The 16,690-nt window shown below is 42.8% G+C and overlaps 1 protein-coding gene and 1 long non-coding RNA gene across 2 annotated transcripts; both read left to right on the forward strand.

The window, feature by feature from the left end:
- The first annotated feature begins 5,848 nt into the window (after nucleotides 1-5,848).
- Nucleotides 5,849-6,443, forward strand: LOC138643062 (uncharacterized). Its single transcript, XR_011314125.1, has 3 exons — nucleotides 5,849-6,008; nucleotides 6,111-6,317; nucleotides 6,412-6,443. It is a non-coding gene; the product is annotated as an uncharacterized lncRNA (long non-coding RNA).
- Nucleotides 6,444-6,454: 11 nt separating this feature from the next.
- LOC138643068 (uncharacterized) lies at nucleotides 6,455-13,841 on the forward strand. The gene is made up of 4 exons (XM_069731792.1): nucleotides 6,455-6,558; nucleotides 6,645-6,761; nucleotides 7,001-7,390; nucleotides 12,068-13,841. Exons 1-4 carry the CDS (start codon nucleotides 6,474-6,476, stop codon nucleotides 12,097-12,099), a joined length of 624 nt encoding a protein of 207 aa, XP_069587893.1. The 5' UTR covers nucleotides 6,455-6,473; the 3' UTR covers nucleotides 12,100-13,841.
- Nucleotides 13,842-16,690: the final 2,849 nt, after the last annotated feature.

Genomic DNA, 16,690 nt, shown 5'->3' on the forward strand with positions numbered 1-16,690 from the left:
GCTCATTGTCGTCCTTTTCTGTCATGGCATTTGTGGATTCAGGCGCTGCCCTGAACTTAATGGACTTAGAATTCACCAGGCGCTGTGGTTTTTCCTTGCAGCCTTAGCAGAGCCCTATTCCTTTGAGGGGCATTGATGCTACTCCATTGGCCAAGGATACACCTCAGTACTGGACGCAGATGACCATGTACATGGCTCCTGCACATCAGGAAAATTGCCGTTTTCTGGTGTTGCATAACCTGCATGATGTTGTTGTACTGGAGTAGTGTATAATAGCCATGATCCGTCAAACTCAATCTGACAGGTGGACACGCCCCTATCAAAGTGTATCAAAGTGTGTAACCCCTCCCCTCCCCTTGTCTGACGGCTGGTATCCAGCTGTCCCTCCTTGTTTGATTCCCCCTTTTGATATCGTTTATATAACACATGTTTATAATTATAGCCTAGTCGTGTATTTATTTTACACGTGGTTTATAACACCTGTTTTTTGTATTAGCTTTCTCAGAAAACAGCTGTGTTATCTGAGGGTCAGATATTTTTGTACAAACTCATGCTGTTTGGTGATCTTTGTGAAGCAGAACTTTGTTTTATAACACATTTGTACCTGTATTGTACCTGAATTGATATTTGCTTTCTCTTTTTTGTGTCCTGAAGATGGCATCTGCAAAGTTATTTGTTATCTACTGAGGCCATTGCAAGTTGTGTTTATTCACATTGTAGCAGGTTTTATCCTTGTGGCTGCCTTATATACACAGAAGAGATATGCACCAATGTCACAACACAAGTTATAATATGACCCAATGTTACAACACAAGTAAGAAGCGGCGTGTTTTATACGAATAAAAACCAAAGACACGATATTGTAAAAAAAAAATTAAAAGATTTATTTCTCACGATAAAACAACAGCTCAAATTTTAAGTTAGCTAACAGCATGATGCTGACAAATGCATCTTTGCTGTATCTGATAACGACACGATGAACAAATAACGGCGCCTGAAAATCTTGATGTCACAAAATCTGATACGGCTCGATCATTATTCTGCATGTCAGACGTAAAATTTTGTAAAATCTTCTTAAATGGAAAGCCTCGCGCTAAATGGTATAATACATATATGCAATAATGACCGCATACACTGCTATACAAATCTTGAATTTGTGCGCTCTGATAACAATAAGAATAACAATTCTTGTTCAGGAATGTCACAAAAGCGCGTGGAAAGATAATATTATCCGCACGGAAGCCGTAACTGTCAAAAAATATGCCCGTCTTATCGTCGCAGAGTACGATTAATATCCAGTGGCGACCAGCTTGATTTGCCGGGTCTGTATTCACAATATATGCCGCGGGTCTCTGAGTCACTCTTTCTTCCGGAAGCAAATCACACGGAAACACACCGGCGAATATGCGGTCTGTATAATTATCGGACCGCGCTACAACTGTAAGCTGCAGACTGTCCATCGTTGCTTAATTAAAATCGTACAAGATCTCTCGCCTGTTATTAATTTCCAGAATGGTGTGGTTGACTGCAAAGACAATCATATTTATCGTGTGGGGTGTCGCTATCGCAAAGCGGACTTCAGCACGCAGATTACCTGTTTTAATGAGCGAGAAATGGCCTCCAGGCTCTTGATCAGGCGATAAATCAAAAGCAAATAGCGTGAAGCCAGCCATAAATTCTTCACGATCTATCGCCATGGCACAATCAGCCTTTTGCTTGCCCGATATATGGGCAAGCGCCATATATTCTCTGATGGCTAAATCAGCATTAAAATTAGGATTATAAGGCCTCGCGGGTATCTGCTGACCATCCAGATATAATGCCGCGTGATTGACGTGGTAGTGGTGAAAGTCCAGTGGGTTTTTTGTATAAGAACCGCTGAAGCCCTCATTATCTACAAACCCCAATATAACAGTTTTTGGTATCTGTCCTAGGAAGAGGTTCTCGTGGTTCGTGATCCGTGTCCCTGCGGCGATGCTGTACACTTTCAGGCATGTTCGGTCAACAGCGTACTTGGCTGTTGCTGCTAGGAGGGCCTGGCTGTGGCCGATTCGGACAGCCGGTGATACCTGCACTCTTTTCACATAGAGAGCCGCCTGCGAGATTTCTACCTTCAGCGGCTCGGCTTCTGCGGACATGAGGCAGAAAGTATCCTTATTTCTTGACAGTTTAACCTTAAGGTCAAGGCCGTTCAATATTAACTTTGGCTGGTTAAATATATCCCCAAATATGGGTCCCAAAAGGTCGATGGGTTTTGAGTGAGAGGCGGCACTGGCTCTTTTGATAAATCCCGCATTTGCGCCATCCAGGCGCCTGTCATTATGATGCCCCGCAGTGTCTTTATAGAACAAACCGGCTGTAAATTGCGATGCCAGCGTCTGTGAACTGTAATTTAAAAGGGTCTCTATGTAGGCTCTATAGCTGTAGAGATTGTCCGATTGTGAGATAAGTCGGTCTCCCAGAGTAATATCGACCTGGTTAAAAAGAGTGGCTAGAGGGTAGTTTATGAGCGCCACACGCGCACCATCGGCGATGGCCGTATTATCCTGCTTCACGATGCGACAGCTTATGTACAGTAGCGTGTTGTTCAGATCATAATAATAATCACCACTACCAGATATGTAAAACTCCAACGGTCCATTGTCTGACAGAGCAGCAACAGGCTGTACTTCTACAAATAGAGATTTCTCGATACTTGTTTGAGCCGGTGGTACGGCAAAAATATCCAGTTCAGATTTTGCGCACTCTACAGAAGCGTCATGCAGGAAAGCCATGGTAACTGATTAGAAGATGTCATCCGCAGAGCGTCTTACTCGTTTCTGACGGGGGCGTCTCTTGGATGTAGTTTTATTCATGAGCATCGGCGGTAAAGGAGGGCAAACGCGGCGCTTTCTTTTTTGGGCTTTTTTAGCGACATAGATTATCCCAGAGCCGTCTTGATGGGTTGGCGTATTTATCCTTTTCATAAGGGCAGTCGATGCGGATGTCACGGCATCTGCAGCGATGTTCCGGGCAGCCGTCCGAACGTGTGGTTTTACTAATTCTAAGCCTTTTCTGAAAAGCGGCACGGCGCGACGAAATAAACCTTTAAATAGTCCTGCCAGTCCAGAGCCATACATGTACTCGCTCCCGCGGAATCCCTCTAGGCCGTGCCCCGACTGTGCAGTATAGTAGCGGGCATAAACAGCAGGATCTCCATACACCCTTTGAGACAGCATTTTATCGTGTCAATGCTGGCGAGGTCTAAAATGTAATCGCACTATACACTTGCCGTATCTGAATTTAACCGGCGTTCCCTGGTCCGACATGACTGTAATGTTTATGGAGTCAAAGTGTTGCTTGCACAGCGGTATGTAATCGGGCCGTGAGTAGCGCACCGTGACAATATCATTATCATCGCCGCTAACTTCTACGGTTCGTAGCAGTTGAACGTAACTGTCACCTACAAGTTGATGCTGAATTATATCAGTGTATACAAAAAGCGAATAAAAACCAGCCTTTGAATCGGGGTAAAAGCGGCGATTCCACGGCATTAAAGCAACGGGGGAGTCATCGACGGTCTGCAGGCCGAAAATAAATTTTAACTTAGTACCCAGAGTAAACTGTATAGGGGATGGGTCGGTCAGGATCACCTCGCGGCGTAGCTCATCATACCGTATTCTGTAGGCAGGCGTAGATAAATACAGCGCTTCTATTCGGGCATTGACCGCGCCAACTAGCTTAGGAATGGACGAGTAAAATCCTGATTTTATGTGATACTGTACTAACGGTTCGCCGTGTTTAGCCGCGTAGAAGCTCCCTTCAAAAGCATCAAACGTGTTCCACGTATGGGGGTACTGTATTTCCGTTAACGCAACCTCATAATCTGCCGAAAGATGAACGGCCCGCGCTAACTTGGTATTGTACTCCGATATTGTGTTTTCAGGGTAGATTTTAATTGACGAATTACTGGGTAATGTCACGAAAAATGAGCCCGCTTCCATGGTTATATATCTGTCAACTCTGAGGCCGGGATCCAACTATTGAATTTTTCGGGGTAGCCCAGCCATTTGACAAAGCAATGACTCACACCCCTGACACGTTTTTTTCTCAAAATCTTTTCTACTCTGTAGACACGATCCTCATCCATAGGTATTTTTTGCAGCTCTTCCTTATAAAATGACCCCTCTACAGGCTCTCCGGCTAAATCACTGATTTTATAAAGGGGTTTATGAAATTTATTGGAGACGCCGGTGATTAAAAAAATCTCATCGCTGTACGTCTTCTCATAGCCCTTACAGAAGGTCGATTTATAGCGCGATATTCTCACATGAGAGCCGACCGTTAAAGACGGTTTAATCGGTTTATTAGTAATAGTAGAACTGTAAATATTGCGCCAGATTTGCATCACGTTTCTCTCTGACACAGACGCGGGACTACAGCGGATCGTTGAGTGGTACGTATGGTTGTAGCTATGCAGCAAATCCGGTAAAATATCAATATACCTAAAGGTATTATGATGCGTAAGATAGCGCCACATACGGGTTTTTAATGTGCGATTAAAACGCTCGACCATAACGGCTTTTACATCATTGTTTGTAAAAAAGTGATGAATATTGTACGTATTACATAGCTGTTTGAGTGATGAATTTATAAATTCTTTGCCGCGATCCGTCTGCAGTTTCTTCGGTATGCGCTTATCATTTTGAAATATTAATTCGAACGATCTGGCGACACTAGCGCCTGTCTTGTTTGTCAAGGCTACGCACCATGCGTATCTCGATAGAACATCAATCACCGTCAGGATGTATTTGACATTATCATTTTCCCTTGAATAGTCAATTAAACTTACGAGATCCGCCTGCCACTGCGCATCAATGGCCGAGACGTAAATTTTATTTGTCAAAAAGCGTTTTCTAGCAGGCTTGTGTAGCGTGTAGGTGTCTTGCTTATTTAACCAGGCAATAACATCAGATTTCTTTATACTGCGTGCTCTTGCAGATCTAAATAATTTGTCAATACCCGAGAATGAGCCGGGTGCGCGGCATGTAAAATATTGTTTTTCTAATATGGCATCATACGATTTAGACGTCATGATTGATTAAAATGATTGTGGTTCGTTAATCAACAGCCTGCTTCTTTCAGAAATTCAGCTGTATAAAAATTCCTGTTTTAATCCGGATATATCATGCGTGAGTTAATGCATGCATTAATTGCATGTATGGTTGTGTTCTGGGTGTTAACAGCAGGCGTGTGGTGGGGGCGTAACTGGGTGTGTTTCTGGGTGTTAACAGGTGAGCTGGTTTCTGACACTCAGGATAAATACAGGTGGCTGGCCCACTAAGTACATCAGACAACCACCAGAAGTCCGACCAGACTAAAAAAGCAAGCTATTCTAAATGTAAGTATATAAGACAGTTGTGTTATTATTCGCAAATGCTTAATTATATTTAACTATGCATCTCTAAAACCATAATTAAGGGTGTTATTTGTCTAATAAGTTAGTTTTATACTGGAGGATAGCTGCATATTTAGTATCGTTGTATAATATAGTTTTACTGCATAAAACATATTCTGTGGTACATAATTAATATAGAAAGACTTATCCGCGGGCAACTATTATAACATAATTTATGTAATACAGTAGTTAATAACTGTCAATACGCCCTAACTAGCGCCTGCAGCGTTTACTTACTACATGTGTGTTGTTTAACATAGACATATTTATAGTCATATTTATACAGTAGCGGTATATTTAGTGGGGCTGTGTAATATAGTTTTACCGCATAAATCATATTTGTGGCGCATAATTAATATAGAAAGACTTAGCCGTATTACCCATGATTTGCTTAGTATAAGAATATTTATACACGGGGAGCAGTTTATTTGTTGGGGTATATAATTGAGTTTGACGAGTAGTGGTGTGTGGATAATATAGATTGCGCATAAAATTTACACAGATAATTTATTTTAGATGGAATCCCAACATTTTTCGGCTTTTTCCAGTCAAGTTGCGGATTCGGTAATAGGTATGTTTCAAGATTTATATACATGTATCTGTTAGTGTCCCATTCTAACTAAGGGCTGTTTTTATATATTATCTTTATATTGTTTATTCTTTCTTGTTTAAGATGAATTAATCAGGACCATCCCCGATAATCTAGATGAATTTACCAGGAACACCCCCGATGCTGTAGATGAATTTATCAGCAACTATAGCGATGATTTTTTAAACGGCTTCAGCGTGCCTACTCTGGAGTGTGATACACCTGGAGCTGAGTATAGTAACACTAATGCAGGTGTCGCTGCTGTGTGGGATTTGACTCAAGGCATCATAGGTGCGTTGTGTGACTGCTGTGTATGTATGTGTGTGTGTGTGTATATAGCTTTTAAGTATTTAGACGTGTAAATATATATATTAATTCTTTACAGATGTCGACATGTTTCCAGAACCAACCACCACGGGACACAATCAGCCGCCTGTTGAGGAACTGATGTACCAGACCCCCACGCCGAGAAACAGCCCTGATTCTAGAGCACCTAAAAAACAGCTCGGACCGGCGGGCAAAAAAGGGAGAGGTGAGAATCGTATGAAAAGTTTTTTTGCACAACCGCTCTGCGAAAATCCACCACGCCTCTACTAAGACATGTATCTTTATTTATAGCTTGTAAACTGAAGCCTAGAAGAATTTTCACAAAAGAGAATATACCGGAGCTAATGGAGAGCATCGCAGAAGCTGCAGAAGACGCCACGGCAATCATTCACCACACATCGCTATCCCGTAAGTGTATATTTTGGTATACATGCACAGTCTCTGTACAGTCAATGATGCACGTGCTTCATCATTGAGATCCATGGCCCCCACATATCTGACACATGTATAATCTATCCTGCAGCTAAGCGCAGCGGCCTGCGTCGGTCTCACACATATCTGGCACACGTATAATCTTTCCTGCAGCTATGCGCAGCGGCCTGCGACGGTCTCGCACATATCTGACACATGTATAATCTTTCCTACAGCTAAGCGCAAAGTCATGAGAAAAACACCTCCAGCACCTCTACAGCCGCTACAGATCACCGAGAATGGCGCAGCACAAGCGTGGCCGGCGATACAGACGGCTAATGGTTCTGTTAGAGCATATCCGCTATCACCGATCTGCGTGGTGCAGGACGCAGGAAACCCTGTACCGTCGGACCATCGTGAAATACCCCATTCAAGTACCGGACAGCCATCGACAATCCGTGTGAATGACCCCGCGCCACTATATCCAGAAGTGCTCGAGGCACCCCGAAAACATAAGCGGAAAACAAAACATGTTACAGAGCCACCAACCGCATCCTGCGCCGTGGGTGCAACAGCCACGATGAGTCGTGAAGAGTATGATCGCGAGATTGATCAGCTCGCTGATGGTAAGCAACCATCCATAGAACCGCTCATTATACGTATGTCCCACACTATGCAACCGTCAGCGCCATGTGTAACGGGGCCTGCTAATGCCTCTGGGGCCGGACCCTCAGGACCCTCTAATTTGGGTGACATATCTCATGTCTGTGTATCTAACTCTGTTAATGTTAAGAAACGGTCAAAGAGGTCGCGGCCGGCTGATGTTAAGGGGTGTAAAGAGCTTAAGGTGTGTAAAAAGCCACGGATTCATGCGCCAGCTATAGATCTGCAGCATGAATCCCGCAGCTGGGGCCCCGTTGAAATGCTTGTATTTCAGGAACACATCGGCCGCTACTTACGCTACAAACGCTGGGTCCCCAAAATAATGTTTTTTTGCGATACTTTTGAAAAATTATTATTAACACAAAACCCAACACAGGCTAATAAGTCCGAACTATACGCACTTCGGAGCCTGCTGCTGGATGGCGAGATAACAACTACAGCGACCCCATTATGACTAGATATGGTCGGCTACGGCATGCATAAACCGCCTAAACTAACACTACCCAGGTATAATAGGGCTAGAGTTATAAAGAGGGCTCTAAAATTGTTGGTCAGCGCTAGACGGGCGCTATGCTCTAGGAGGCGCCGTGGTGCCATGTGTCCTGCAATGCCTCTACAGTCACCACAGATGTCGTCACAAGAGTCAGAACAGCACTCACATAGTCCAGGCAGCTCTGCAGATGCCGCACAGGCATCTACACAAAATTTACAATCCGCAGACGCTGACGCTGCTGGTAATGTGCGGCGCCCCGATCATACAGTATTTTTGCAACACATCCATCATCATGAAAGGGCCCTCCGCAATTTCAATGGTCATATACATACAGATCATTTTAGATTTGTAAATTTGGAGCGTGTACGGTCATTTGAAGAGGGCTTGAATATTGTTCATGAAGGCATTCAGGCATTACTGGATAGAATCATCAGGGACATTGAACCTGGCGACTTTGTACAGTTAAGGTTTGATGCCGGTGATACTTTAGACCCTATTTTCACTACAAAACAAACCCGTGAAGATTTTAATTCCGAATCTTTTTTAAATGCTGTTGCCCGCGCACTTCAAAGTAACAGTGAATGCATATCATCCAATTCGCTAAAGCTAGTCGTCACCATCATTAAAAACCGACGCGGTGGTGTAAAAAGGCGCTTGAAATCTATAGCGAGCAGGCAGATCATTAAACAAAAGAGACAATGGCTGTATGATTTTAACAATTACAAGTCAAATCTGTGTTTGGCTGCCAGTGTGTGCGCCCTGATGGACGACACGGATGTCAGTGATGGTGTTTTACTGAACCGCTCTAAAAACATACACGCAGCACTGGGCATCCCTGATGATCAATTAGTGAGTTTTAGCGACATCCCTGCATTTGAAAAATATTTGGGGGTCACCATTAAAGTACTGTACTATAGTCAGGGCGATTGGCGTTACTTTGAGAGCGGTAATACAGCTATTGGCAAAACCGTATTCATATTGTTCCATGATAATCACTACTACGGTATCAAAAATATGAAGGGTTTTATCGGCGCTAAGTACTTTTGTGAGCTCTGCAATTCAGTGTTTCACCACAAAAACAACCACTCCTGTCAGTATTTTTGTAAAGCCTGTCAGAGAGAGAATTGCATAGAAAGCGGTGCCGACCAACAGCCCAGATGTCCTGTTTGCAGAGTTTATTGCCGCTCGAGCGTGTGCCTAGATTATCACAAACAATTTGGATTAGGCGACCCAGCATTCTGCAGACTTAAAACATTTTGTGATAAATGCAACCTTTTTGTCCCCAGAAATAGTGAAACAGAGCATAAATGTAATGGTTTGCGCTGTCCTGTATGTCGCAGACATATAAATAAATTCGATGCCCATCTTTGTTACATGCGGAAGTATGTAGCACAGGATGAGTCAGATTGCTATATCTTTTATGATTTTGAATGTATGCAGGAGACAGGCACGCACATCCCGAATTACATTTATGCTACAACGCTGTATGGCCACCCCTCCTGGGAGTTTGAGGGCGATACCTGTACACATGACTTTGTACAGTTCTTTACAAGCGGTAAATTTTCAGATCATACATTTATTGCCCACAATGGTGGAAGATATGATGCATACTTTATTGTTAAGGAACTGATTTCTGAAAAACTACAAGTACAGTTGATAACCCAAGGTGGCAGCCTCTTGTGTGTGTCGCTACCCGATTTGTCTATAAGGTTCATAGACTCTCTAAATTTTATCCCCATGAAACTCAGTAAATTACCACAGGCCATGGGCTTTTCAGGAGGCAAAGGGCATTTTCCACACTTTTTCAATACCAGAGAAAACCAAAACTATGTAGGCCCCATACCTGATGTAAAATATTATGGGGTGGAGTACATGTCACCTGGTGAGAAGGTAGAGTTCCTGGAGTGGTATGAGACACAGGTAAATACAACTTTTGACTTCAAGGCCGAGCTAAAATCTTATTGCAAACAAGATGTTGAAATTTTGAGACACGCCTGCGAGATCTATAGAGAGCGTATTATGCAGATGACGCAGAAAAATGTTAAAAAATACTGTAAGCGTCAAAAGCAAAAGATTGTAGTGCGCAGATGTGTTGATCCTTTTCAGCTCATCACCCTGGCCTCGGTGTGTATGACAATGTACCGGTTTAAATTTCTTCCAAAAAAGACAATCGCCATTTTACCTGGTGATAATTATCACAAGGCAAAAAAGCGCTACTCGACACCCGCTATACAGTGGCTCATGTATGTAGCCCACTCTGAGAACATCGACATACAGCACGCTTTGAGAGGCGGTGAAAAACAGGTCGGGAAGTATTTTCTAGATGGCTATGCCTATGTTAGCGGCCAGCACATAGCCTTTGAATTTCAGGGGTGTTTTTACCACGGTTGTCCCGTGTGCTATAATGAAAATGACACAAATAAGGTCACAAGCACGTCCTACGGACAGTTATATTACACCTTTTTAGCTAAAAAGCGTTACTTACAGTGTTGCGGGTACACAGTAAGACTGATGTGGGAACATGAGTGGAATGAAATGGTTGAAAATGATTCTAACCTTCAAACATTTCTTCGTCAGATGGAATTCCCCGTTCCTTTAGACCCCCGTGATGCGCTTTATGGCGGGCGAACTAACGCCATTAAGCTCTATCACCATCTGGAAGAAGGGGAGACTTTACACTACTACGATTTCACCAGTCTGTACCCCTTTGTAAACAAAACTAAAACATACCCTGTAGGCCATCCAGACATCATCTACGACAATTTTGGATTCATTAAAAAATACTTTGGCATTGCTAGAGTCAAGGTCTACCGCCGAGAGATTTATTTTTTCCAGTTCTACCGGTAAAACTCAACAAAAAATTAATGTTTCCCCTTTGCTACACATGCGCTGCAAATTCCCAGACAGATATTTGTGCCCACAGTGATGAAGAACGGGCGCTGACAGGCACCTGGTGCACTATAGAGCTCGAGATGGCGATAGAAAAAGGGTATCGGATCGCTCACATCTATGAAATATGGCATTTTCCTAAAACCACTGATGATCTGTTTGCGCCTTACATTAAATTACATCTTAGGGATAAGCAGGAAGCCTCTGGTTATCCTAGCTGGTGCACTGATGACGCCAAGAAACGGCAGTACATTGACTCTTTTCTTGAAAAAGAAGGTGTCCAATTACGGCCTGAAAATATAGCTGTCAATCCTGCTAAGCGCCAGATCTCCAAGCTTTTCTTAAATTCTTTATGGGGAAAGTTTGCTCAGAGATCTAATCTATCATGTACCAGCATTGTTAGGGATCCAGATGAGCTTTTTAAGTATTTGTTCCTGCCTTACTATGACATTTCGATGTTACATTTCCTTGATGATGACACCGCAACCATTAACTGGAAATATGCAAAAGGCCACCACACACTCAACAAAAACACAAACATTTTTATAGCGTGTTTTACAACAGCGTATGCTCGGTTAGAGCTCTATTCGCTGCTGGACCGGCTGCAGGAGAGGTGCCTTTATCACGACACAGACTCAGTTATTTTTGTACAGAGAGATGGTGAGTGGCAACCGCCTTTAGGCGATTACCTGGGGGAGCTGACCAGTGAAATACCCGATGGTACACACATCACAGAATTTGTATCCGCGGGCCCCAAAACTTACGGCTACAAACTCAACACCGGTAAAACTGTCTTAAAAGTTAAGGGGATAACACTAAATGTTGGTAACTCTCAATCTATTAATTTCAACAGTCTGAAAGATCTAGTTCTGGACTACCCGCGCAATTCTGCCGCAGAAACTCAGAAACGTATTGTCGTACAGCAGGCGTCCATTGTGAGAAATAAAAAGTACTGGGATATTGAAACAAGGCCATTACGCAAAACACAAAAGTGCGTTTATACAAAGCGGCGACTATTAGACGATTTCACAACATTACCTTTTGGGTATTAGTCGAGTATTGTGATGGATACGCGTCTGCAACACCCGTTCTCGTGCATTCTAGCAGGCCCGTCTAATTCTGGAAAGAGCTATTTTGTAAAACAGCTGCTATATAATATTGAAGCTAATTTTTCTCAGAAACCTGATAATATTGTATGGTTTTATTCGTGTTGGCAAAAACTATATGATGAAATCTCTCTCTCTTTTCCCCACGCCAGATTTGTGGAGGGTCTGCCGAATACATTCGTAGATGACGAATTATTCCCACCGGAGAAGGTGAATTTGGCGATTGTTGATGATCTCATGGAGAGTGCTAGTGAGAATTGTGAGATAGAAAAAGCCTTTACCAAGTATGTGCACCACAGAAATCTCAGCATTTTCTACCTGGTGCAAAACATATTTTGTCAGGGCAAGAAAAGCCGTACGATAAATTTAAACACAAAGTACATGGTGCTTTTTAACAACCCCCGAGATAAATTACAAATTTTAACTCTAGCTCGTCAGATGTATCCCGGAAAAACACGTTTTTTCCTAGAAGCTTTTGAGGATGCCACGCGGGAGCCTTACGGGTATTTGCTTGTAGATTTGAGAGCTAATACTCCTGAGGATCTGCGTTTAAGGACTGGGTTGTTTCCACCCGCGCTGCCCGCTGTCTATGTTCAGAAGAAAAAAACTTCTAAAAAGTGAATTTTACCAGGTATCAGACATTCTACGCTGTGGTCGTTGTGATGTAAAGATGTCTGAGAGGCTCCGGCGTAACTGGGCTCTCTTAAAAACCCTAGTGAAAGCAACCCCCGCTGTCAGAAAGTCTATTTTGCGCGATGCAAGCAATGATTTAATTACAGCCATAGGCGAGATTGCTTTAAATATCTTAAAAGGCAGGATTCCGCTGAAAGAGCGCCAAAAAGGTATATTAAAGAAGTGGCGTAAAGCTATAAGAACCCTGAGCGACAGGTCTCAGCCCATAAAGAAAAAGAAGCGCCTACTAAAACAGGCCGGCGGGTTTATCGGTCCTCTTTTAGCTTTTGCAATCCCAATAATAACAAGCCTGATCGCCGGAAGATAATGGAACATACAACGAAAATGTATCTAGTACCCAAACAGGAGCTAGACAAACTAAGACCCGGTACTACAGATAACATACGCGACAGTGTTATTCGGCGCCTTGATGGTGAGATTAGCGACATTTTACAGCGTCGTGACATTCCCGATGATGTGAAAATTAAAATGTATAGCGCTGTGCTACAACGCTACTTGGTACATACGAGGCACAGCTCAAAAGAAGTAACGGCTTTAAATCTCGTTAGCCCTCCTGATCCTGGTCAGCAGCAATTGCCAAATACCGACTCTGATAAAAATCATGAGATCGCTGAAATTGTCGGACATATAAACCAAAGATATAAAAAGAATGCTGAATTTTTACTAAACAGGCTGCTGCAGAATAAAAATGTCACAGCATGGAATAATAATGCTGAATTTATTTTCAAAGGATCCGTAATACCAGGGTCTAACTTACTGGATTTGGTACGTAGTACAACGCAGAGTCATGCTCTGAACAGTAGAAATTTACCGCCGGGTTGGGATTCATTTATGCAGGCTATGGCCGAGCTAAATATGCCGTCTACAGTTGTGGGTAACCCCGCTACTAGGAAGCTTTTAGATGAATTAAAAATTACCAACAGTGAGACACGCTCTGTATCTACACCGCTGAAGTTAGCGGCGTCACCCCGTACAATTCAATCTTTACATTCCCCGTCATTAGGTACCACACGTGGAACTTTGCTACCTAAAAAAAGGTCTCTACCGCTGCTACAAACCATGTGGCTCACGATGTAAAGAATGTACTGGATAAATGCTGTACACGCCTTGTAACGCTATATTAATTATTTTGTAAGAAGTGTAATTGTTCATTGTACTATTTAATGTTTTTACTTTTTATATTCTGTAAGAATTTTTTATAGTGTTGAAATGTCTTTGAGATGCTGTTTTATCGTGAGAAATAAATCTTTTAAATTTTTTTTTACAATATCGTGTCTTTGGTTTTTATTCGTATAAAACACGCCGCTTCTTACTTGTGTTGTAACATTGGGTCATATTATAACTTGTGTTGTGACATTGGTGCATATCTCTTCTGTGTATATAATGCAGCCACAAGGATAAAACCTGCTACAATGTGAATAAACACAACTTGCAATGGCCTCAGTAGATAACAAATAACTTTGCAGATGCCATCTTCAGGACACAAAAAAGAGAAAGCAAATATCAATTCAGGTACAATACAGGTACAAATGTGTTATAAAACAAAGTTCTGCTTCACAAAGATCACCAAACAGCATGAGTTTGTACAAAAATATCTGACCCTCAGATAACACAGCTGTTTTCTGAGAAAGCTAATACAAAAAACAAATAACCTCAGATGCCATCTTCAGGACACAATAACTTTTCTGTTTGTGAAAATAAACATTTATGGGGTACGCAAATACAACAACAATTGCTTGACCTAGGTGCTATAAACCTCTGACCCACAGTTAACCTAATTTAGGTAATGTTCACCATTTAGTTAGTGTTTGAGAATACTTTTCACATAACAGGATGTAGGATTGCATACAGAAACACCAGCCCTATTCACTATATGGATACACTGTGAATAAAATATAAAAAGAAATACTGGTATAATATGAGAATACTTTTCACATAACAGGATGTAGGATTGCATACAGAAACACCAGTCTCGGGCTACGTATAAAATCTAATATAAAACAAATGAGAAAGGTGTTATAAACCACGTGTAAAATAAATACACGACTAGGCTATAATTATAAACATGTGTTATATAAACGATATCAAAAGGGGGAATCAAACAAGGAGGGACAGCTGGATACCAGCCGTCAGACAAGGGGAGGGGAGGGGTTACACACTTTGATACACTTTGATAGGGGCGTGTCCACCTGTCAGATTGAGTTTGACGGATCATGGCTATTATACACTACTTACTGGGTTTTCCATGGTTACAGGAACATAATCCGGTGCTGGATTGGAAAACTATGTCTGTGACTAGTTGGGGTTGTCAAGGGGTACATAGTGACGTTCCTTTGATGTCAATTTCCTCTTCCCCCTCTTCTGAGGTCCCTGAGTTTTTGTCGGATTTCCAGGATGTATTTGATGAGCCCAAGTCCAGTTCCCTTCCTCCTCATAGGGACTGTGATTGTGCTATTAACTTGATTCCTGGTTGTAAGTTCCCTAAGAGCCGACTTTTCAATCTGTCTGTGCCAGAGCATGCCGCCATGCGGAGTTATGTTAAGGAATCTTTGGAGAAAGGGCATATTCGGCCCTCTCCGTCACCATTGGGAGCGGGTTTCTTTTTTGTTGCTAAGAAGGATGGCTCCTTGAGACCCTGTATAGATTATCGTCTTCTTAATAAGATCACGGTCAAATTCCAATACCCCTTGCCCTTGCTTTTTGATTTGTTTGCTCAGATTAAGGGGGCTAGTTGGTTTACTAAGATTGACCTCCGAGGGGCATATAATCTTGTTCGTATTAAACAGGGTGACGAATGGAAAACTGCATTTAATACGCCCGAAGGCCATTTTGAATACCTTGTGATGCCATTCGGGCTCTCTAATGCTCCATCTGTGTTCCAATCCTTCATGCATGATATTTTCCGCAATTATCTTGATAAATTCATGGTTGTATATTTGGATGATATTTTGATTTTTTCCGATGATTGGGAGTCTCATGTGAAGCAGGTCAGGATGGTGTTCCAGATCCTTCGTGATAATGCTTTATTTGTGAAGGGGTCTAAGTGCCTATTCGGAGTTCAGAAGGTCTCTTTTTTTTGGGTTTTATTTTTTCTCCCTCGTCTATGGAAATGGATCCTGTTAAGGTCCAAGCTATTCATGACTGGATTCAACCCACATCTGTGAAGAGCCTTCAAAAATTTTTGGGCTTTGCTAATTTCTATTGCCGTTTCATTGCCAACTTTTCCAGTGTGGTTAAGCCCCTTACTGATTTGACGAAGAAAGGCGCTGATGTGACGAATTGGTCCTCTGCGGCTGTTGAGGCCTTTCGGGAGCTTAAACGCCGATTTACTTCTGCCCCTGTGTTGCGTCAGCCGGGTGTTTCTCTTCCTTTTCAGGTTGAGGTTGACGCTTCTGAGATTGGGGCAGGGGCCGTTTTGTCTCAGAGGGATTCTGATGGTTCTTTGATGAAACCGTGTGCTTTTTTTTCCAGAAAGTTTTCACATGCGGAACGCAATTATGATGTCGACAATCGGGAGTTGTTGGCTATGAAGTGGGCGTTTGAGGAGTGGCGACATTGGCTTGAGGGAGCTAAGCACCGCGTTGTGGTCCTGACCGATCATAAGAATCTGATTTACCTCGAGTCGGCCAAGCGGCTGAATCCTAGACAGGCTCGATGGTCCCTGTTTTTCTCCCGTTTTGATTTTGTGGTCTCGTATCTTCCGGGATCTAAGAATGTTAAGGCTGATGCCCTCTCTAGGAGTTTTTCGCCTGATTCTCCTGGAGTCCTTGAGCCGGTTGGCAATCTTAAGGAAGGGGTGATTCTTTCTGCCATCTCCCCTGATTTGCGGCGGGTGCTTCGGGAATTTCAGGCTGATAGGCCTGACCGCTGTCCAGTGGGGAAGCTGTTTGTTCCTGATGGATGGACAAGTAAGGTGATTTCTGAGGTTCATTTTTCAGTGTTGGCTGGTCATCCTGGGATTTTTGGTACCAGAGATTTGGTTGCTAGGTCCTTTTGGTGGCCTTCCTTGTCGCGCGATGTGCGTGCTTTTGTGCAGTCCTTTGGGACTTGCGCCCGAGCCAAGCCTTGCTGTTCACGCTAGT

The sequence above is a fragment of the Ranitomeya imitator genome, chromosome 1, assembly GCF_032444005.1.
Source record: "Ranitomeya imitator isolate aRanImi1 chromosome 1, aRanImi1.pri, whole genome shotgun sequence".
Lineage (NCBI taxonomy): Eukaryota > Metazoa > Chordata > Amphibia > Anura > Dendrobatidae > Ranitomeya > Ranitomeya imitator.